This window comes from Dromaius novaehollandiae, chromosome 3 (assembly GCF_036370855.1).
Source record: "Dromaius novaehollandiae isolate bDroNov1 chromosome 3, bDroNov1.hap1, whole genome shotgun sequence".
Lineage (NCBI taxonomy): Eukaryota > Metazoa > Chordata > Aves > Casuariiformes > Dromaiidae > Dromaius > Dromaius novaehollandiae.
In genome coordinates, this window is record NC_088100.1 from 79,826,560 (window position 1) to 79,851,302 (window position 24,743).

The 24,743-nt window shown below is 42.1% G+C and overlaps 1 protein-coding gene across 2 annotated transcripts in view; it reads right to left on the reverse strand.

The window, feature by feature from the left end:
• SLC35F3 (solute carrier family 35 member F3) overlaps window positions 1–24,743 on the reverse strand; it is a 196,455-nt gene that overhangs the window by 65,380 nt on the left and 106,332 nt on the right. Inside the window, exon 1 of one of the 2 annotated variants that reach the window (XM_064509244.1) lies at window positions 11,207–11,476. The exons of the other annotated variant lie outside the window; for it this stretch is intronic. Within the exon in view, the coding sequence (XP_064365314.1) occupies window positions 11,207–11,282 (76 nt within the window). The 5' untranslated portion in view covers window positions 11,283–11,476. Of the gene's footprint in view, window positions 1–11,206; window positions 11,477–24,743 lie in introns of those variants that run through there. 2 annotated transcript variants of the gene reach the window in all.

Below are 24,743 nucleotides of genomic sequence, written 5' to 3' on the forward strand. Positions count from 1 at the left end.
TCTGTGTTCTCCAAATTAGCTATAGCTTTGCCAAGGCTGCTTGCACCAGCTGTTTCCTCCTTGCAATCCCATTAGAGCTCCTCAGATGCCAAAATACCTGCTCCTGGGCATGCCTAAGTGTTGCGAGTCCCAAACAGGCTTGCACCTCTCTTACACCTCACCCCTGTCAGGATTCAAAGAGGCATTTCTTTGTATCTGTCATCTTAAGATTCATCTCCAAGAAATATTTCCATTCTATATTTGAAATATGCACTAGAACAAGACGTAGAATCTGTCTTCTTTTCTCTTCTTGGCCAATGATCTCCTCACTTAACTCCTTCTCGATAAACAAGAGATATTCTGCCCTCAGTGAACCAGCATTGCTAAGATCAGGTTTCCTTCCTGGCAGGGCACTGGAGGGCCTGGAGATTTGGGCACCCTCCTAGGCAGGAGGGACTCCTGTTCCTTTGAGCATGGGGGGCTCCCGTGGCTAGGAGAGAGCACTCCACATGGATCTACTGAAGAGGAGAACATGCTTCTCCTCCGCTTTCTGAAAAAAGGACTCAGCCACTTAGCTGCCAGCTGAAATGTGAAACAGAGTTTTAGAGAGAGTGAGCAATAGTGGGGAATGGGCATCCTAGCATGGCATGATGCACAGGCCTCCACTCCTTGTTACTGGCGGGACAAGCCGGACTTACACCAGACTTACTGGTGTTCTTTGAAGGGTTTGACAAGCACATTAACAGAGGAGATGAAGTTTTTTTCTTTCTAGGTTTTGAAGATAGTCTTCTGACAAAACCCCACTCCAAAGGCTCTTAAGGAAACTAAAACAGCCAGGGAAGGTGCTGGAATGGAGAAATGGCTCAGTATAAAGTAGGAAACAGGGTAGGAGTAAATAAAACAACAGAAGGAAGTAACTGAGGCTCTGCAGAGCTCTGCTGGGGGATCTGCACTGCCCCCTGTGCTTGTAAGTAACCTTGAACAAGGAGGGGGGCAGTGAGGTGACAAAGTCTGCTGATGAACTGAAGTTATTCAGGGTAGCAGGGCTAAGGGCCAGCTGTGAGGGATGATGGGCTAAGTGACTGGGTTGTAAAATGAGATGTGTACAGATAGAAGTGCAGGTTGGAAAAAGCAGTCCTCATGCTGCACATACAGTGATGGCCTCTGGCCATTTCCACTAGGGAACCTGGGGTCTTCCCAGACTGTTCCATGAAAATGGCAACATGGTGTTCAGGAGCAGCCAAAAACAGCAAATTAGCTACTAAGAGTTATTAGGAACAAAACAGAAAACAGAGCAAAATAACAGCCATTTCTAGCACCTGGGAAATTTGCAGGGGTCAGCACACCCATAGTGCAAAGGATGTGTCTCATGCTGGAAAAACCACCTTGCCAATCAATCCCACTGAGCTGGAGACTGGATAAGGGGACAAGCTGGACGGGCCTTTTGTTGGAGCCTGTATGGTGGCTGTTCGTACATTTTTGTGGAACTTGTGCTTAGGTGCCTAACTATAAGCTGCAAGCTCTATTAGGTGGCTAGCTGATGGGACTGTAATGCATAGCGTTGCAATGACTATGGCTTGTCTGTGCATATTATCCCAACTTTCTTTCCATGGTTGGTGCTGAAGGTCCAACAGACCAGTATGAGATTTTTCAGTGAATACTGGCTAATGTATCATAATGTAAAAATGACAAAACCCCCATAACTATTATTAAATCACTTTCTAAATGAGAATATTAGGTCAAAATGGCATTGCACATATGTTGATTTTTTAGACACTATTTGGGGAACTATAAAAGATTAAAGGACTTTCTTTAAATACCTTGCTTTTACAGGAACAGACAAAAATAATTTTACTTTATAATTTGATCATGAAATAGGATGACTAAATAAAGAATAAATCAATACAGGCATGACCTAGCAAATGTATGTACCACATAATGTGAAATGAATGCAAATGATGATTAGGTGGATACAAAATATAAATAAATTTAACAAAAGAAATGATATAACTTTAAAATCCAAAGTAAAGGTTATTTTAAAGAACAAAACCAGGGAATTAACCTATTAGGTCAAAAGATCTGAATTTGCTTGAGGCTACAGAATAAATTTCAAGAGGGATGTAAGTATCTGTGAATGGGGAACTCTGTAAGAACAGAGGTTCAAAGCAAGAGGAATGCAGTCTGAGTTCAGACCCTCTTTCGTTATTGGAATTCATTATGTAAATTAATTAATTAGACAAAATAAAGCGTTATGATAATCTATGCAGGTTATTCAAATTTGATCTGATCATCTCATCTTAATTTCAACAGGTACTATTGGCTCCTAGGCAATCAAAATGACTCTTCTGACCTCTTGTCTGTGGAAATTTGTGTCTCACACCACTGATACTACCTGATTATCTAACTTCTGTGTAGCTTAACTTGTGCTAAATAGACATAAGCTTCTTGTAACAGATACTGCTAAACCCTAAATTGCTACTCACAGTTTTATCATTTGCTATCACTAATACACACAGAGTGGTTGAAGTTGGAAGGGACCTTTAGAAATTATCTGATCCAGCCCTGCTCCTCAAGCAGGGTCACCTAGAGCAGTTGTCCAGACTGTGTCCAGACGGCTTTTGAATATCTCCGAAGACGAAGACTCCACAACCTCTCTGGGCAACCTGTTCCAGTGCTCACCAATGGTTATCATATATTAATTAATGGTTATCATATACTAATCCTTGTTTTGTCCTTTGCTAAGTACTAAACCCAAGCTTACTAAAAGAGTTAGAATTAAATAATAAGTCTGCAGATATGGTTGGATATACACTAAATTCTCTTCCCTGGGATACATACTCCTTTCTTCCTCTGTCAAATATTCCCATAAAACTTCCCGCAAAATATATATTCTGATTCCTGTTTGTGGTACAGGAACAGCTGATAAATTATCAACTCCACAGTGCAGCGATTTGGACAGTAATCCAAGAAAAGGGATGGTTTAATTTATCCTCAGAGGCAACTGCTTAGAAATTCTGTTAGAAGTGCTGCACTCAAATATGTATCATTAAAACATGATATTCTGCTTTGAATTTTGTGGGTTTTTTTCCCCCCCTAAATGCTCTCCTTTGTATTTTTAATCAGAATGCATAACTGGAGCCCAGAGTGAAAATGGAAGATACCGGCAGTTTATTATAATATCAGCATTGTGGTACTGGAAGGTTGTACCAGGAAAACATGTAAAGACTAATCCTAACTATGAGATACATATTCTTGATAGTATGGAAAATGAGATATTTTCATATTCGTTCATTACTCTGCATTCCCTTCTTGAATAACAATTGCATTAAAGCTTACAGTAAAATACCTGGTTAGGTCAGCGGGAGTTTTGCAATTGCCTTTGAGGACATCAGTACCTTTGTGCAAGCAGAGCTCCCATCAGAACAAAACCGAGCAATGACTAAAACTGGATTCTGTGGGCAACTGTGAGTTGGAGTCTGTGCCAGTATGACCCTGAACAAAGGTCTGAGAGATGATTGTCTGTCCTAGTTAAAAAGAGACTGGATTCTCCACAGGAAACTATTATATTAATTAGCCAACAGTTTGAGTGCCACATGGGCAAGAAAATGTCTTCCTTGAGTAATAGCTTAATCTCCAAGGGAATCTATTATCCACTCAGCTATTTATACTGATATAAATACCATATATTTATATCAGTACATATATAGAGGCATTTACGCTTACTGATAAGTGAATTCATGCTAATTGTGCAGCCTATGCTGGCTGCATTTTATCAAAACCAGGACAATGTTATTTCTCCCTTTTAGAGCTTTCTAAAATTCCGAACTGCTTGATAGTTAAGTACAGTTTCAGATAGAATATTTGCTGCAGTCTATTGGTTTCTTACATACTGAATTTTAACTCCAGTCGATTTTTTTAAGATACAGGGTTAACCTGCTACTGAACCTACACACAACGGTTTTTTTATGTCCTAAGTTCAGAACAAGACACTTGGACTGTATGGTCTCTGTCAACTAATAACGAGACATTACAGTGGACTTAACATGGACTTGAATGGGATCACAGTGGTTGGAGTGAAGTGTATATATCCAGCAAAGCCTCCATATGATTCGCTGGTCAAAGATTGACCAAAAGAGGGAAAAGAAATGTCTCCTCACCTCTCACAGGCAAGTGCAGCAGAAGCTGGGTGTCCTTTCACAACAAGGCTAGACTTGGCTACACCCATGCTGGTGGCAAGGCGCTTGGTATAACTCCTAGCAAAAAGAAATTACATGCGAGGATTCTAGTTCCCATGTTCTCTCTAATTACTGCCTCTTCCTCTTTTCAGTGAGAAAGGCTTTTGCAGCCTGCTATTCCTCATTTGTTTCAATCAGCTATAGAAGTCAGATTCATGCTTTTTTCAGCCATAAATACAATGCTATCCTTGCTGTGAGCTGCACTAGGGAATCTGAGGTGACCATGGAAAAGGCATTTCAAGATCATATTCCCTCACTTCTGTTTTCTCCATGGCTGAATTCCAAGGCTTATGGTGCTCACAGGTTTTTTTATTGGACAAGTTTCTTATTTGGCCAGAAATGGTGATAATGAGCAAAACATATTCTTGTTACTCCATAAAGAGTCAACATATAATTTGTCTCACCAAAGGGTGCTGGAGCCCATGGAGAAGTTCATGCCTCAAGTAGGACTCATAAAATTTACAGAAGATGCTCTTTCTGCACTATGACAAGGTAGAGCAGATTGCAGTTCCACGGCTGGTTCCTGGAACTGAGCAATTAATATTGGAGGAGGTGCACTGGTGCACCAGTACATGGTGCCAACACATTCAGAGGCTCTCTCTGCCTAGAAGAAAGCTATCATGCTCTGCAGTGCTAAAAATGCCTTGTTTCCTGTTGTCTTTGATCTTGCGCTGCAGCTACTGTCAGCAAAATTCAGTGAAGATTACAAAGTAAATTAGTCCATTATTACCCAAATTCTGTCTTCCACAGGATGCTATCCAGGTCTGAAATGGCATCTCACAGTTTGTAGTTAACAAAGATTAACCAGGCTTTGGACTAAAGGTTGGGGATGGCACTCCAGCAGAGTTGAGGGAACCACTTAGTATACAACTGGCTGCCCTGGGTATAATGGAATAAGACAGCCATAATGTAAATAATATTATGTATGTGCCTTATAACTGGGAAGTTGCTTGGAAATAGGTGTTGAGCTATCATAAGCTTTTCTCTTGAGCTTCCACAGTCTTTTCTGAACTCCAACTCTTATTCTGAACAGCTTCTATGGTATAAATCCTTCTGCCTACAATTGTCAGCCATTATGAAAGAGGCACAGAAATTTCTTTTACAAGATTTATAAAATGAAAATAGGAGATGATTAATGGTGCATTCTGGTGACTTAATGTTTCTTTTTTACTAGTCCTTGTTCTGACTTCTCATGGGAGAAATCTATAATTAAATAGATGGACCAGTAATATGCTTATTTTTTGAGAGTATATGCCTAAATTGATTCAAGAGGACTAGAAAATGCATCATGCTTTATTTAGGGGTAAGCAGGTAAAATGTAAGGATCTGTGATCTACAGAAGGTCTGAGATGATCCAACGGTTGCTGTTATTCTTAAGTCCTGCCACTGTAAATGAAAGTATCTTTTTGTCTATTGTACGTACATATTGGTTCATTTTAGCCACTGAAAGTAAGGAACCTTGGATGAATCTTTAATAACTTATCCTTCTGCTTCATGATGCATTAAAGCTCCTACTTTGGCATTATCTAGCAGTTTGGTAACATCAAAATCGTAACAACAAAATATTCATTTTATTTTTGTATCATCATTTTGGGAGGGGACATACAGTGCAGAAGGAATGGGTCACCTCTAAACCTATAGCCCATGAGTTCACACAGGTGAGATGGTACATCAAGTAACCAGTAGGACATGATCAGACATGAGCCAGCTGGAACCCCCAGTGAATAAGCCTAGCACAGCTAAAGGCAGCTCATTTTGAGCCTGTTTAAAGTCTCAGAAAGCACTGTGTCATCATGGAAGTGTGCCAGGCGTTATGCAACAAGAAACCCATCACTCCTTTGGAACAAGATCTTGGACATCTGCTCAAATACACTGTTGCATTAACCGCAAGAAATTGGAAAACTGGGCACAAAAGCAAGTTGCCACAGGATAAAGCCAGCATATAGTTATTGCCTATGTGCACTTACCACTCAACACCCACAGTAAATGTGAAGAAGGGTACCCCTTTTCCATGAAGGGAATGAGTTATATTGAGTTTACTCTGTGATAACAGAGTACTTGCTGGCCAGTACCAAGGAGAAGCAGATACATTACAAATTCACCACCCCGTTCATTCCTGTACTTGTACACATAGCCCCAGCTCTCTTAAACCCATTCATTTTCACCCATAGACCACTCACTTTAGCCCAGCTCCAGTCAGGAGTGATTGAAAGCTGTTACCACATCTATGGAGCCAGTACAGGGTGGGTTTCATGGTCTCTGCCCTGATCTTGAATGTCCACATCGAAGAATCAGCTTTGTTGTCTTCTGTGCATGAAGACAGCCTGAACAAAAGCAAACATTTCGCAAATTATCTGCTCCCTGCAAACCTAGGCATGCATTCCCCTCGAAGGCCACTTAAATGGGGAAGCACACCAAACCCAAGAACCCTGGCATCGCACTGAACTCCTGGCTGGCCTCTCCTGCGCTCCAGCATCTTCTATTCTTAAAGTACATGAGTGCACAAGGGTTTAACAGCAAACACTATATATTTCTATAGTTTAAAGTTCTCACATCAACAAACAAACAAACAAACAAAAACAAGTGGGCACAACTCTTGCTTCTATAAATATCAACTCCTGGGCCAGATTTTCATGGGGTCTCTCCTACTGCTCAGTGAAAGGAAAAGCAAGATTCCACCTGATTACCAAAACCATTAGATGAGACCAGCAGAGCACTGCTAATTTTTATATAGTAGTTTACCCAAAGATCTATTTATGCATCATTGAGCTTATTTCCTAAAAGGGAAGCTTTATCAGTAACATGCAGGAAGTCATTGACTTCAATTTAAAAAGTCTTCTTGCACCCATATTGCATCCCTTCACGAGAGGGTGCCCACTTGTGGCCAGAAGTTTAGGTTCTATTTCTATCCATTCTTAGGTCTTTTCACATCTGTTCTGTGAAAAGATGTGCTGTTTGTTTTTAGACGAGTTGCTTCATTTTGCAGTTTCTCAGCTGTCCCATCTGCAAAACGAGGATAATAAAAATCACATGTCTGAAGGAGGTATATCGCCACTCATGAATGTTTTTACTGTGCTTGAGCTCTTCTGTCTGTACTTACTAAAAAAGTGAAAGTTCTATTATTAAAGCAATTATAGTGTTGATGCATGCATGATGAATTCCTTGCAGGCATGCAATAAATTAAAGGCCAAATTCGTTTTTCGTTTGTACTTGCACAAATTCCCTGTAACTCCAGTGATGCAAACAAGGTTCTCCAGATGAGCATGTGGAAGAACCTGGCTCCACAGCATCAAAGCTTAGACATTTATGTATAACGATAGAAGAGAGGTATCATTTACATTATAAGCAGCTTCTGAACATTACCAGTCACATTTCATTTCTTTACACTAACGCCTCAGCAAAAGTAAGTGTTTCATTGCTCAATGAAGAATAACAAAATTCAAATGATTACAATAAATAAAACTAGAGAGAACTAAATGAGGTGTAATTATAAGAAAGAGAGTGTTTGTACATGTGTTAGTTTATTTTCATTTGTTATGGATGGCCAAAATTATTGTGTAGATCTGCTGTCCCTCACAGACTATAAATAAAGGGTCAAATCTGAAGCCTGTGTGGCTCTGATACGGTACTCAGATCAGTACCATACATTTACGTTCTTCTGCACAATGGCTTTTCAATAATCTCCTTTTGTTCTTCCCATCTCTGTCCTATCACATACCCACGCATCTGACAATGCCTTAGAAGGCCCAAGGTTATGCTATATGATACCAAGATATTACTTCACAACCCCAGATTTAAGACAGAGTAAACCTGTCAGGCAGCTGCATGACTGGATGGTTTCCAAATAGAAGTTAAACATTTCTGAGGGTGGGCCTGATTCTGATTGTCTCTGCACCAGTGTAACTTCCCTGGCATGAAGGGAAGTTTAATTTTAATTAACGTTGGTCAGATACAAACATTACAGTCCAAAATGTGATACAGTTGGGTGATTATCTGGGAAGAGTGAGAGCTTGAATCAAGGCTAGCATCTGCCAGTGTATGGAATAATGCACTGGAAATGTGCTCTATGGGGAGGCTGCAATACCATTTCATTGGTGCTAGAGACCTGGAAGTAAGCAGCCCTAAGTGGGGCTGCAACTGGGTTTTCTCTGGCAAGGTAATGGCCCTGGATCTTCTCGTGAAAGCTGACATCACCCATCTCTGGAAGATCCCAAGACGCAGAGCGGAGATGGAGACATTTACCTTCCCTGGAGAGGCAGGCACTCCTCAAAGCACACTGTGCTTTCATGTGCAAACAGTACAAAACCAACCCATCCACTGGTCTGAGAGAAATGGCCACTGTGGGATGGAAACTGTTTATAAACAACAGAAAGATGGACACACATAAACCACCAGGCACTGAGTGTACATTTCTCAAAATCTAAAGCACCAGGCGCAGAAAAAACCACCCTATGGTTACTGCCTGCCTGAGTGATACATGTAGCTACAGTTGCCTTTAAAAGTGCTGGTACAGCAAGCTCAGTGCATACTGATGATTCAGTCTCTGAAATAATTTGAAATGGCAGTCACGCTTCTGAAGGCGCACAAAGTCCTTATCTCCCCTTTAAAGCAAAGAAGCTACTGCACAGACAGGAAAATAGAGGCAATGCTAGAAGGCTTTACAGCAATGCATATCAATAAAAGGCTTCTCTTGGCTAACTGTCCTGGAGAGAAACAAATTCCCCCTGGTTCAGCTAAAGATCCTCGAATGGCTTTGATGGTGGCTGGTAAGGGAGAGTAGCAGGAGATAGGGGAGAGGAGTAATCAATCATACTTCCGAAGCAGAGCAAAGTTTTTGCTGACTTGCTCTTCAAGCACTGGCTATACCTTTGCAAGGGAATTTGGCTACAAGAGGACTTTGGTAAGGCGAATCTCTGCCAGAGGTACAGCAGCCAGACCACAGGAAGAAAGCCGTCCACAGCATGCCCACTGCCTGACTACTTTTGCCTATAACTACGTCTTGGCTTTTTCATGTGGCTCTAAACACCAGCTGGCAAAATTAGTCAATATTAGTCTCAAAGGAAATGTCAATTGATTTGGAAAGAGAAACTCTCACACAGAGCCCGTCTGTTTCATTAAAAAAAAACAAAAAGCAAAGCAAAGCCTTACCTGCTTCTATACAACCTCTGGGCCCTATCATACACCATCAAGGTAATTTAGATTTTGCCACTGATGATAACAGAAAGAAAAGAATCTGAACTAAAGAAGGATAAGTCCAACTAGGTCAACAAAGTCCCTGTTGGGCAGCAATAAGGTATCTAAAAGCTGGCATGCAGAGCAGACATGGAAATGCTTGAAAGAGTTCAATGTTACAGCACAGGGAAAGAGCGCTGCTTCTGTTTCTATATAAAGTAGATAATAAACTGCATTTGAACTGGTAGAAAAGGAATGATATGACCCACATTTCAAAGCTGGAACCTACAGGGTTATTACTATTTATGATTCATAAAGCATGTGCAGTGCGCTGAGAGAAAGGAAGAAATGCTCCCTGCCCAGAGGAGCCTCCAATGCAAACCATGAGACAAACACTACTGGGCACAGGGCTAAGTCCAAGGGCTTTTATTTATTCTTATTGTAGTGTAAAGAAAATCGAGCCTTTTCTTCTTTCTGTCAGGAAGCTGAGATCCCTCTTCCTAACTCTACAGCAGGAGGTTTTTCTATTGGGGGAATGCAACAGCTGTATTCTCCATAAACAAAAATAACAACCTGAAATTCCTGATCTTTCATTTTCATTTGCTGATTTTAGTTCCTTCCCCCTGCCCTGGCATTTCTGCATTTTCTCCCTTTCTTGTCCACAGAGCTATTGCTAACATTTTTCTTTCCCTTTCTTTTTATTCTGTTTTGCAGTATTACCTTTTTTCTTTTTCATGAGCTTTCCATGGAGTCTCACATCCATGTTTAACTTTATTGTTCTCTCATCCCCTTTTTGATTCATTATTCTTCTCCTTTGCCTTGGCTTTCTCATTCCTTTCTGCCTCTCTTCCCTCCATTCCTCTCAGCCAGCCTTTTTCTCTCACTGCCCCCAATCCTCTCCTCATCCTACCACATCCCCCCAGTAGATCCCCAAACCAATGACTTCCCCTTTTCCCTTGCTTCAGGAGGCAAGCTCCATCTTCACCCCGCAGAGAGACTTCTCTTCCTCACCTGCACCCTTCTCCTCTTCCTCCTATCCCCGTCCCTCTGTGCCCATCTCGCCCGCTGTGCCCTCACTGAGGTCCTCTGCTCTGCCCAAGGACATGGCCTACAGGTCTCTGCCCCACGACGACAGCTCCGCGTCCCAGCCTCCCAGCCTGCTTCGGAGCTCTCCGGGTCTCCTCGTGAGCACATCGTCGCCCCTTCCTAGGACTGTACCGCAGCTGCAGTCCCCGAAGGCCCCTGAAGGTCCCTGAAGGGATACCGAGTCCTCGCCGCTCCTAACATCCCTCCTGGCCGCGGAGTCGCGACCCTCCTGCTGCCACGGCTGCCGCACGCAACCGGACGCTCGGACCGGAGCAGGGCCGGACGCGCGGGCTGCCTCGGCCCTGGCGGCCCCGCCACACCCGTGCTGAGGGCAGCGCGCCTCGAAGGAGGGTCTCCCTGAGCCGTGCCCCAGCCGCGGCCCTCCCTCGGCGCTTCCCGCCTGCCCAGCCCGCGGCTCCCCCGCGGCGCAGGGACCTGCCCGGGGCCGGGGCCGGGGCCGGGGCCGGGGCCGCGGGGCGCTCTGCCGCCGGGGCCGGGGCCGCGTGCCAGCCCAGCGGGCCGGGGGGCGCCCGCCGCCCCCGGAGGCCGGCGGGCTCCCAGCCCCTGCCCGGCGCCGCCGCCGCCTCCCCCGCTCCGCCGCTCGCCCGCGGACCGCCGCAGCCCCGCCGCCGGCCCTCGCCCGGCCGGGCCCCCGGCAGGACCCCGGCGGGGCACCCCGCGACCGCGGCCCCCGGCGGGGCAGTCCCGGCGGCGGCGCGGGGCGGCGGCGTTACCTTCCACTTTGGTGAGGGTGAGCACGGGGCTGTTGCAGGCGCTGAGGGGGGCCACCCTGGCGGAGTGCTTCTTCATGGCGAGCCCGTGGCCAGCGGCAGCTGCCCGCCGCCCCGCGCCTACATCCTGGCGCCGCCGGAGCCCTCCGCGGCGGCGCTCCCCGGCACGGCCCCGCCGCTGCCCGCCGGCTCCCGGCCCGCCGCCCTCTGCCGCAGCACCGCGGCGGCGGCGGCTGGGGCTCCCCGCCGCCCGCTGCCGCTCGGGGCTGCTGCAAACCCAACGTCAGCGGCACGGCCCCCGCCCGCCCCCGCGGCCGCCCGCCCCCGCCCCGACGCCGCGGCGAGGGGCGCCGCGCAGCCCCCGCGGCCCGGCAGCGCGGGCGCCGGGGCGCTCCCACCGGCAGCCCCGGGGCGGCGGGGCGGCGGGCTCGGGGCGCGGGAGCCGCCACGTCCCGGCCTCGGTGGCTGCTGCCGAGGCGAACTCGCCGGGACGAGCCCGGCACGGCACGGGGTGCGCTGCCGTGCGGCGGTCGCGAACGTCTTGGTTTCCTTGATACTGCTTTAAGGACAATGCGCATCCTCCCAACCATTTTTTCTGTCCGTATTATAGCCCTCTGTTTTCTCTCAAAACTAAGTAAACCCAACCGCTCTTCTCTGCGGATTTTCACCCATGCCTTCAGAAATTTTCACAAGTCTTTTCACAGCCTTGCTGTTCCTGCTGTGCCCTTTCTAAGACAGAGGTAGCAAAACTCGACACAGTACCCACGATGAGGATACACCACGGCTGTAGGAATATTCTAAAACTTGCAGTAGCATACTCTATAGCTCTCTTAACACAGCTTAACTTCTTTTTGAGGCGTCTCTGTGCATTAAACAGAATACTTCAGTAGCTACTCACAGACTGAATAAAGAAAATGCGGTATTTGACAACTGGATGCTGCTCATAAGTAGCAACTTTTTCGTATTTCTTTCAGAAATGATTCTAGGATCCGCAGTCATGACACACTAACAATCTGTGGTAGATTTATGCTTCTATTGATATACAAGAGTCTAACTGGTACTAATTAACAGGACTGGATTAAGTTAAATTAATTCAGGAGAAAATGGATTCTAATGAATGAATGTGACACTAATGCAGAAAAGATTATATAGCTATAAGCAAAGGATCAGGTTTTGTAAGATGCTGAGCATGATGGGCTCAGCACCCTTTTTTCCTGTTGACTTCTTTTATGGATATGAAAGCACTTAGTGCATTTACCAAATTCAAATACGAGATGTGTCAGTGGTCAAACATGCAAATACTCAACAATTCTCAAGATGTGGTTGAAGTGAGATGAGTGTACTTTGCAAACAAGACCAGGCAGCCATCAATACTCCACAAACATTCCAAAGTATTTGTTAATTAGGTAAATACCCGCTATTGAAAAGTGGTCCTGGCAGACTGTTTAGCAAACCGTGGGAAAACACCACCTTACTTCTACAGGCCAGACAGGCTATTTATATTTAAGAGCCTAGCTTTTTTGGTGGGTCAGATCCAGAGTGTTAGTTTGTAAAGGTCTCATCTGGTGATCCGCAGGCTAATGAAGCCCTGGGGTTCGTTTGCATTTCCTATGCCTCTTCAGTGTCAGCCTTTGGGATGTGCTTTATCAAAAAATCATTAGGTTCCTTTCAAAGTGATTCTCCAGGAGAGTATTGGTATGCTCAGCACTAAGACCTCAAAAGCCGGGCTAAGTCAAATGAAAAAAAAAAAAGGCTTTCGTGGTTATTTCCAGGTCTTATGACTAGGATTATCTGATCCATTCAGTTTCCTGTGATGTTACAGATCATAGGTATGTTGAGAACTATAGGTCCATCTCGTTTCACTGGGCTATTTTATGTAGGAGTCTGATTAGTTTCTGATCTTTGAAAGAATTTACATCAAAAAAGGCAGATCTCGCTTTGGATGGTTATGTCCATAAATATTTTGCAATGTTACAGTGCCTTTTATCTGAGAATTTCAAAGCACACTGTAAAATATTCATTCTTTCCACACTGCCTCTGTGAAGAAATTTCACAGGTTCACAGGTGGCTAAAACACAGCCAAAGAATTTAAGTGATTTCCTCAGATTCAGATCACCGAGTACCATCAGTAAGGAACAGAACACAGGTGACCTGGGCCCGCTTCCACTCTCAGTTTAGTTTCCATGGTCATCTTAACCTGTGTTAGTGTGCAGGAGACTATGAGATCAGCACATCCAAACTTCACATCCAAACTTCACTTAGTTTTTAAGAGAGGTAAATGGCTGTGCTAGGCAGAGGAAAATCAGACTTTTTTTTTTCTACTGGCTTATCTTGTCACCACTGGGACATTCATATAAATTGAAAGGCTATTTATTCAAATGTGTTTATTGTTGCTGGGCAGTTCCACTCTTTCCTTTCTGCGAGGTTTACGCTCTCTTCATTTTTATATGAAAGAGATGGCAAGTACACTATTTTACTTGGAGGATGGAATTGCCCTCTTAGAGAGTCAGGCTGAGAAAGAGCCAAATGATTTTTTTTGACAGAACATGTTATTTAACTCACCTGTGCATGTATCTAATACTCCAGGATTTTCAGGGGTATTAATAGGTTTCAGGCTTGCATTACTTTATTTAAGCCTAGAGGTTCAAGCGTCAAAGACTTGTATGGCAATAACTCTGACTCCTGTGTCTGGCTGGACCTCCCCTTGCTTAGGTTACAGTGGCATCCAAGTGTGCTGCTTGGCAGACAGGGGGGCACCCCTCTCAGCTGGGGCAGCGAGAGGGCTAGGAGCCATGTCAGCCTTTAAAACTCCTTCCTCTAAGGATACCTTGCATAACTGTGGCACTTAGGACTGTTCGTCTCAATGTTCAATTTAATCACCCCGCAGAAGCTTTCAAAATGCACCAAGGACAAGCAGGATCTAACTGATACTGATTTCAGACTGGGGATAGGACATCTAACCACCTTGCAAGCTTTTGGAAATCTTCTGCCCAAATGCATCCGTGAAATGTAGCTAATCTAATCTAGCTAAGCTAATGTCTAGCTCATCTAGCTGAGCTAATGTAGGGCTAACAAAGTTTGAAAAAGCTGTGCTCGACTGATCCCGGAGCATTTTAACTTTGGCAGTCCCTGATTTCTTCTGTTGCCCTTAGAGATGCATAAGCTTACAAACAGAGATCCACGTTAGGCTCCTGTCTTACTCTGTGCATAAAAATATCAGCTGTATAGCACAATAACAAAACAAGCACCTGCCTTACCCTGAGTGCAATAACTGTTGCGCTTAGCAACCCTAAAGGAAACAGTGTTGACTTTAACTTGTGTAGCCAATTTCATAACAGGCTACATATCATGTCAAAAGGAATTAATCTGCAAGAAGCCAAATACATGCAAGAATATTAGCTAGAAACCCACACTGTCCACATTTTGTCCAAGAACAGATCATCCTTTGCTCTAGTTCATTTGAAGTTACTCGTTGAATATTCGCTGCAGATAATTACTAGTCTGTCTGCAAGTAGCTTTTTCTATCTGAATGTTGCATTAGTGTTGTTTGGCTACTGTCTAATGCCTTTTTAATCTGTTTTCATTTCCCAACTAAATAAACAGAGCTGTCAGAAGCAGATTTCCAACACAAATAATAGCTATTTTGGAAGTGATGTTTGCTGTCCCACAATCATTTTGAAATACACATTTAAAATTTGCTGTCTGACCATTCATCAGTAGTCTCCTTGTCCACTTGAACATCATCCACTCAAAACAAATCCAAATTTTTGTCAAATTTATAGACACTCTTTCTCTGTAATATTAGCCTAGCTGTAATGATGATGTCTTTTTTATCTTCTCTATTCCAAAGTAGATCAGTTACTTGAGGTATCACAGCCTGAACCCTCAGAACAAGATAGCAAAGGAAAGAGGAAGAAAGGGAAACTGACTGCCTAGAGGTGTTTGCCAGTCTGCACTGAACAGAGATCGAGTAATAACTGTGATAGCTGAATGCTTTTCCTCCAAATTTGATCAGATATACAGTGCTACAGAAAATAGCCAAATTTCAGATGTCCATAAAGTCCATAGAGTCCGTACATATGACCATAGAGCCAACAGTTCCTAGAAAGGATATAAAGTCCTGATGAGAATATCTTGCTTGTGCTCCTTCATTTACCTTCTGTGTTTATAGCTGTTGTGAGCATTAGTGAAGGAGACAGAACTGATGAATTTTATTTCCAAATCTCATAAAATATTAACTCTAATAATATTAACTCTGGTTGATTCCACATAATTTAATAAAAAGCTAGTTTAAGTCTCAGATCTTCAATATTGGATTATATGTCTTTCATTTTTAGACTTGTGCTTTGATTTTGACAGGAAGCATTTATGTCTTAACCCATGTTGTAAAGGAAAACATTTTGTGATTTTTTTAAGTTATTTTGAATTTTTAAGAAAAGTTAATTCAGTGCCTATGGGCAGGTATGAGATTGGAAAATCTTGTGAATGAAGCTTCACATTTACACAAGAAACAGTCTAAAGGATGTTTGCTTTGCCAAGTTGCTTCAAATCTATCTGGCATCGCTGGGGATCAAAACCAAATGCAGGGATGCAAGCACTCCCAGTGGCCTTTGGACTGAGCAGACTTTCGGCCTATGTAAACAGCTTGTCAGTAGAAAATTGCTGCCTATTTAAAATCTAGATGTAGATGCATAAGAGCCAGCAGGTCCAGACAGATTTCTGTGTTTCCCTTTTACAAGGAAGACTGATTTTAAAAACTTTAAAGAACATAATTTAAAAAACTTTAAATAATTCAGGCAGAAATGTACTTTTTTTCTGTTCTCCTCTGTATACTCTGAACTTTGTCAGGCGTGTCTCTGCACATTTGTACTTTTTGTCTGCACTTCTTTTTTTCACATTTTTTTCTTGGAGTTGTCTTTTCCTTTCCTCTTTTACATCTTTCCATTGTCAAATTTCTCCCTGTGCTAATGCTAAAAAGCTTGCAGTGTCATCTGAATGCCACATCCACTTATAAAATTACATAGACAATCAGAAAAAAAATATTCAACTATTTTTTTATTGTTCACTTCCATCAAAACCCTTAATAGCTAGTACTGGAATTTTTGGAGTTATCTTAGATCTTGTAATTCATGGCTTCAAAGTAGATTTGCTGAAGCTGTCCAAAAGCTGTTCACCTCCCTAGCTCTCCTACCCGTTGCTCTGTGATTTTAAGCTTCTGCCTGTGCAAACTATCAGTGCTACGTCCAGGAAGAATTCAAGATGAGGCTGAAAAATAACGTCATAGGCACAGTCTCTTCTCCAGTTTTTCAAGTCTATCCTGCTTCCTTATAGGAGCTGACTTGGTGCTCCAGGTGGGGTCCCGCAGAGGTGGGGGTCTGGGCTCACCCTCAGGAACCAGCAAGTCAGGGCCATGGAAGCAGCAGGTTACTTTTCCTGGGACCTCTAAAAGAAATCTTTAAAATGAGTAGTCATGCTGATTGCCCTCAGAGAGACCATTCAGTCTGGCACACTGAGCTCCTGCTTCCAGTGTAGGTTGTATTTAAAAGGCATTATAGACAGGAACATTTTAGGACCAAGTGCTTTACAATTACATCTTCTCTACCCTGCAATCCCAGTCACTCCAGTCTCCCACTCCTGTAGGGGCTAATTGCTTCTTCTTGAGCCTGCTGGATACTTGTCTCCTATTTGGGCTTCTCCTGCTTCTTTCAACTGCTATTAAGGGAGATGTTAATATAGCTGGGTCCCAGCGACTATACTATGATATGAGATAGCAATAGAAGCCTGCTTCCTAGAAGAATACATGCCCTGAGGCATAGGGAAAGGGAAAAAGGAGAAATGCTGGGGTGGGACATGGTTCCTCCCTGGTATTAGAAAACCTAAAAGCACCTAGTGGTTAAGTATATTACAAGTAGAGGCATCAGGATCCTCATACTTGATTTCAGGCTCTGCCATTAACACACAATGGCCTGAGTTAAGTTTCTGCTAGAAGTAACTCATGAGTATTCTCGGGTGTAGCTTAGCTACTTCCTTAATGTGCTTTTGAGATCCTATGATGAAAAGCCCTGAGAAGAGCCAAGCATTATTATTATTATTAAATAGTTGGAGCATATCTAACACCCTTACTATCTATAATTTATCACCCTCTGTTAATAAAACAGATGAATTTATTAATAGTGCAGAGGGTGAATGTATCATTACTGCCGTTTATCAATACTGCAGGAATAATTCTGATGTTTAGGTCATACACGAAATCTGAGTTTTGGAAATGACAGTGAAAACAGCATTTTGTAAATGAGGAAGTAGATCTCTTAATATTCTAGGTGTCCATAAATCTATTCTTAATCTTCCTTATAGACTGCATGATTTTAGAACTTAATCATTGCATTGCAGAATATGATGTCAGATTAATACCTACAGGAAAGGTATATTGCCTCATATTCAGGTAAACACCAAAGGGAAAATTTAAGTCCTTTAGGCTGCTTCAAGGCCATGGGAGTTTTGATTAGAGAAAAGAGTTAAAAATGGGAAACAAGCCATCTGCTCCAGGTTGTGTCTGGCTCTAAAAGTTAGAAGGGCTGTTTTGTCCCTTTGGAATGGAGCTACTTCATATGAAACACCAGATTTATAACAGTGTAGATCCAGAATAATCCCACAGACTTCAGTGCAGCCTCATCAAATGAATGCACAAGTAGCCAAGTGTATAATCCATCCCAAATATCTTGCATTCCTGCCCATCCTGCACTGAATTTGACCTTTTATACAGAAAAAATAACATTATGTTTGTAATGATCCTCAACAAAATAGTCATGAGGCTGAAGAAAAATGGAAGACTTTTCCAGTAGTGATACTTTGAATAAACACGGTAGGCTTGTAACATTATATTTTATTAGATGAATTTAGTTAGTCTAAAAAAGATGAAGAAACTTTGGGGTATTTAAATTCTTCAGATTGGAATCACAAATAGCAAATAGCAAACTTCACCTTATCTCTAAATAGTTCAGATAGTGACAAGATGTTGATAAGATAGTCTATTGCGTTGCTTTAAATTTTAGTAGATGTAGGGAAGTCACAGCTGAGGACCTGTGAAGAGGTAGGGAAAGGACCAGGGAGAACGTGATGGTTTCTCTTAGTCAGTCTTGTGCTTATCTCTGTTTTTAGCAGCGACTACACTATGGCACTCAAGCTTATGACAGATGTCTTCCTTTCCCCTCACCTGGGTGCAAGATTTTTGCAGTGTTTGTGCAGGTAATGTACAATTCCTATGCTGAAGTGGTAGATTCAGGAGAAAATGAAGCAGTGAAAATGCTACAACTTTGTTATTAGGTCCACAAAACACTACTCAGATTTTTGTTGCAAACATGCAGATATCAGTTCTGGTATAGGCACAGTAGCAACACGGCAAGAAACTAGAAAAAGTGGCTCAAAACACATTGGCTTATACCAAACTAGAGAATAATCTTAATTAATGGCAATAATAATGATATACAACTTTTATCCTTTGTCCACTTGATTTCTCCCAGCTTTTATGGGTTTGCAATTAACACATTGTTGCAAAAAGCAGAGATTTCTAAAACCTACCATAGGACATGCATAGCCATTGGTGGATCTTGTCTGCTTTTCCCTTGCAGTATGAGTAGAAAGCAGATAGAATGGGCTCTTGCTGTCTGGTACTAACCGGCAGTTGCTGAATTTATATAGATTTTGTTAAAACAAGCATGATTGTATTTTCTAAAGTACTTGAGTAGAAGTTTCAAGTTAGTTTTTCGGGTGACAAGGGCCAAAAGCATTGAAGATATGTCATTCTATGCTATAAGTCCATCATTCTGCACAATAACAAGATGGCTCTTGGCAAAAAACTTCTGCTGTTCATCATTAATCCCTCACCTTCTAGACTGGATTTAGTTAGTGCTTTTGGGGAATGGATCTGGATCATTAATTAACAGTACCAGGGATATCTGTAATAAGATTACACACATGGTTTTACATTCCCATGACTCAGTCAATTTTCTTTTCAGCTAATGGGAACTTTGCCACTGGCTTCAAGGACTCAATAGCAGGACTGTTGTTTCTGATAAAGCAGTAAGAGTAACACAGCTAAAAAGGAAACTAAATTTAAAAAGCAGGCACATTAAAAATGCTAGCTGATAGACTAGGAGGAAGGAGGGTCGCGATAAATGAAGAATCCATAGGGAAGCTAAAGGGGTGCAAAGCATTAGAAATGTCCAAGATAGAGAAGAAAAGAGGGGACAGCCGCAGAGAGGATAAGCCAAAGACAGATGGACAGATGAGTTCAGATGGGAATCAGAAGATAAATACAAAACACACTTGCAGTCACAAATGAGAATAATATTGGTCTAATTCAGAAAATCTGAAGCAAAGATGCCTCCCATCACGCAAAGCAAACCTGCCAGGTATGGCCACAGGAGTGTTCGCTGGATAGACACAGAGGAGGCAGTGGGAGTAGAGAGTAGGAGAGTGCCACCTTATCTAGGGCTCCCTGGCCAGTGCACTGTGTTCTTGGCATAACTGTGGGGAACATTAGCTTCTGGTCTAATTTACACCAGGACGAGGCACGTTCAGATCTTTGCTGGGAACTGGATAGATGCCTGAGTGATGCTAGGATTAAGATGGCAATTTGCCTATCCATCTCCCTCAAGGCTGTACTGAGCCTTCATTAGCGAGGCTGCAGCCTCTGCAGCTGATGGCAGAATCATTTTTCTGAAATCTGGAACAATTAAACTTTCCCTAAAGAGGTGGCTGTTCGTGCTCCTCTTCCCTCCCTCAGTTCCGCCAGATTCAGATCTGTGTCTCCGGTTAAATTTCCAGTGATTCGTGAAGCAGCAAGAAAGCAGATTTATATGCTGAATAATATTTCCACCAGCATCCCCCAGAGTGTGTATAAAACATAGGTCTAATTCTGTCCTAGGGTTCCGTTGATATTAACAAATCACTTGAATTTTGCTGTAAGTAATTAAAATTACAAGTACCTTTGATTATAGTTTCAGGAAGGAGGCAAATGTGGCTGGGACCTTGTTATTCAGATATGTGTAATAATTCAGACAGCAGCAGCATATATTTCCTTAACTCCTTTTCTTTCATAGAATAGTCTAAAGCCTTCAGCAATGCAACACACAGTTGTGCAAAGCTTTGAAATATAAAACTAGTTCCCATACCACCTAATGGAAATAAATAGCACAAATGCCAAACAATTTTTTTCTGATTAACTGTGTATAAAACACCTTGCAAATAACTTATAGCTGTTTCATGTAATAATTTACTGAAAAGAAATAACTCTTCAGTGTACACCACCACTTTAAACCTGACTTGGATATTAGCATTTCCAAAGCAAAATATAAAACAGACTAAATGTTGCTTATGGAAAGCTAAAAAAATAGAGATTTATACAGAGTTCAGACTCTCTGGCTCTTTCAGACTTTTCTAGGAATAAGCCAGGGCTCCATCTGCATTCAGAAGTAAATATAAAACCCACTGTTTGCTCACTCTTTTCCCCAGTAATGGCATCTATCCAGGATCAACTTTCAAGAGAGGATTAAAAAAACAAAGTAGAAAGGAAAAGAAAACCAGTAATCAAATGCATATATAGGAGATTAGCAGGTTATAAGGCCTCTTAAGCCATATTCACTGAAGCCATTAATCACCATACAGAGCACAGCTAGTGCACTTAAACGAGCTTTAGAAACCCCAACTAGAAAACATATATACACCCCAGGGCACAAGGTTATATATGGGAATTGACAAGCTTTTTCCTAGTTACTTCTTCTCATCGAAAAGCTTATCTTGTGCTCTTTTCTGGATTGTTTGGATCAACAAGGAAGGCTGCAAGCAGAGTAGCCAAATCATGGCTGGATGGCTTGCAAGAGATCAATGAAAAGGCACAAAATACATCTTTAAATCTACACGGAACTAAGGCCGCTGCAGGACTAAACTTGAGATAAGCCCTCACCTATCAAGCAGGAGGAAAGACTCTCAGTTTTGTTGACTAGGAACTCAGAATAATTTTTGCCATCCAAACATTTAAGAGCCACTCATGTGATCAATGTGTAAAATAAGGTCATGAAAGGGATATCGCGGTGGGAAACATTTTCTGAATGACACTTTTGTGTGTGACAAAACAAACAGAGCATTAACTGAATGAAGATAACAATCCAAAGGCACCAGACAGGTGGAAGCATACGGAACTTCCTACTGCACTTACAGCTACAGAAAGGGAGGACGTGAACTACCCACTAGATGAAATTTGGGAGAGTAAGTTGGCTTTGCTGAGATAAATGCAACAGAACTCATTCCAGAACAGTGTCTGAACAGATAGCTTGGATACATTTCATTATTTTAAGAGTGTAAAGAATTACTTTAAAAATTAATAATGCTTTTGCTGTCTAGGCAGGATCCAGGTGTGATGTACATTTTGGTGCGTATTTGGTGTACACATGAGTTCACATAGCTAGCTTAGTATTTTTGCCTGTCTTCACCGCAGTAATATTCTATTCACGTCATTCACAGATGACATTTTAAAGTAGTGGATGCCAGATATGAGGGTCTAGTAGCAGACTGAGACAGTATTGCTCACCCTTAAGATTAATTATCTGAAATGTGTTTTCTGGTCTAAACTATTGTGCTTGCCTGTTCTGGCATTCTTCCCTAGGCCTCCACTTCCAGCCACTGCTGGAGACAGGATCCAGGGCTAGCTGGACCACTGTACGGCCACTCCCTTTACCGCTCACAGCGAGAGACAGCTGGCACCAGAATATAACATAACCCCTTCACGCCAAACGACCACCTTGGGATGGGATCCGTTCTACACAGTCCCTTCCCATTAATTACAAAAGGACTACAGAGAAATCCCTGAAACTAGATCTCTAACTTTTAGAGGGAGATATTTAGATGAAATGCCCCCCTTAATTTCTGCGCTTCAGTGTACGTAAGACAGGAATAATAACAGTACTTGCTGCTTCATCTGAGCTAATGTGATATATTTTAAAGAGTGCTGACTCTGCTTTCTTCCTTCTGGCAGTGTATAACATACATAAAGATAAGAAAATAAGCTTTTATCCGTCTGTGCTTTCTTGAATCTATACCACCTATATTAAGCTTCAGCCAATTTAACTGCCAGTTAATGTCTTATTGCTAGCTGTCTAAATCCCTAAGCAGTGGGAGGATTATTGGTTTAAGTCCCTTTGCTTAAAAAGCAGCCTTCTGTAGCTTCTAGAAAATACGACTGCTCCAACATATATTATTTCTCAGTGAGGATAACACCCAGATAATGACATTCTATCTGATCATTGTAAATACATAGGTTTTGCACCAAGCTATACATTTTTATCTCACTACATCCTGATTTCCACCGTATCTTATCAAACATAACTTTGTCATATTTTACTGCTTATTAGGGAGCATCTGTTTCACAATTCACTCTTGAACAAGAGCTTACCACATGCTCTAATCATCCAAGGCCACCAGAATTCAATACCTCAGCTCTCATTAAAAAAGTCTTCACTTGCAGTGTGAATCAGGTGCACTTAATGCTCTCTTCTTGCGTCACTGAATGCAAAGTGAAACAAAAATCGTACGTGCTATTTCACAGAGATTTTTACACCTCTTACAATTAATCGCATTTTCATTTAGGGCTGAATGTCCTGAAAAAAGTTTTTAACTGAAAACAGGCCATGTCCTATTGTATTACTAGCAAACTGGTCACATTTTAATGTGCAGAGCTGTACTATAAGTTTCAGGCCATTCAGGCCTCACTTCCAGACAGTTTGCTGTTTCAAAATTATTTCCCCTGCAACAGGAGAAGTCACTTAAAGTCACTAAAGAACTAAAGATCTTGCTGTAAATGTTAGTATGGATGGAAGTCACTATACACTGGTAACAACCAGGGTCATTATGTTCTGCCTTTTATATTCATCTTTCACTTGTTTTACCCCATTCAGCATAAGGTGTAGGAAAATATTTAAACCTCCTGCGTTTTCTCTGTGTTTCAACTAGAGAAATTGTCCTTTCCTTTCTATTTCCCACCCAGAGTAAGTACAATGTATTTGGCCGGCTGAAAGAACTACCCAAAATGACTGACAATGGCTGTCAAATCAGTACTGAAGTTTTTTTGTTTTTTGTTTTTTTGTTTTTTTGTTTTTTTTTTTTTTGGAGGGGGGGTTGGTAATATTTAGAAATCTTTGGGCTAAAAGGTACTGGAGAGCAAACAGAAATCATTGTTGCTTCTCTTGTCATTTACAGTAACAATGTGATATTCTTCTGCCTGCACGTTACTGCATATGAACATGAACAAACTACATCTAAAAAAGAGAGCAACAGAAGTATAGAACCCATTAAAGTACCAGATGAGGAAAGAGAGGTTCTTTGCAACTCCACCTGGTGCAGAATGCCAAATATGTAATAATTTGCCAGTAATGGAGAGGAACGTGAGATAATCTGCTGCTGGAAGTGGACCATGTCAAAGAAGAAACCAGATCATTTATAAAATGTTAACGACTACAGGAATGCCATAATTAGATCACTGCTACTTCTGCTGCATGTAGTACAGATGGATGAAAGGGAATGGAGAAGATCCTCCGGGCTTGTTGGAAAAATTTTTACTGTTCTGCCCTGGGGAAGATTTTGTGACTACAAAGCCTAAATCAGAGAAAAACTGAAAAGGAAGAAGGATTCAAAATATACCTGGATCTGAAAGGCAAAACAGCTGGGCATAATACATAAGATGTAAGACTGTGTCAGAATGATTTATTATATATATCAACCAAGGGTCTATTTTATTGGGTTTTTTTTTCAATATTCTTTTCAGACTTTCCATTCCTTGCATGGTTTATAATTTGACGAATGGTGTGCTTGCTGCTGACATTACCCCATGACGTTTCAATTCCAGGCCTCATGCTATGGAGAAGTGCTCATACACATACACAAAATGCCACATAATGAAGCTTCAGCTTCAACTGACTTGAGCACATCTTCAGAGCTCTGTATCTGCTTAAGTGCTTTGTTGAGTGGGTTTAAGTAGATACTTAAAGCTGAGAACAAGCATCAGTGCTTAACTGATGTTGATTAGCCTCCCACTCTCCATGTTATCTATTTGATCTATACCTAGAGCATGTGTTTCTTGTTCTTTCAGCTAGTGCTGTTGGGAGAACAATCTAACTTTATGTGAAAGTCCCATCCCCTCCTGAGTCCTACAGAACTCATTGTTTCAGTATCTTTTTTATTGCAGGAGTCCCACAGGTTAGTTTTGCACCATGTGAAAAATACTCTTTTCTCTCAGTATCACAGCTTCTGCCTCTCTGTTTTACTGGGTAAGTAAACAAGAACAATTACCTTTGTACTTGTATTGCGTGTAATCAAAAATAGGAGCAGTCTGAAACATTTTTTTATTTTGCCTGCACTCACCTTGCTCACTCCTACATAATGCTTCTCTAAATGAAGCAACTCCATATTTCCATTCTGTCTTTGTTCTGGAACACCTCTATAACTCTGGTCTTGTCTTCTTCCCACCCTGTGTTTCTCCTGGTCCTGC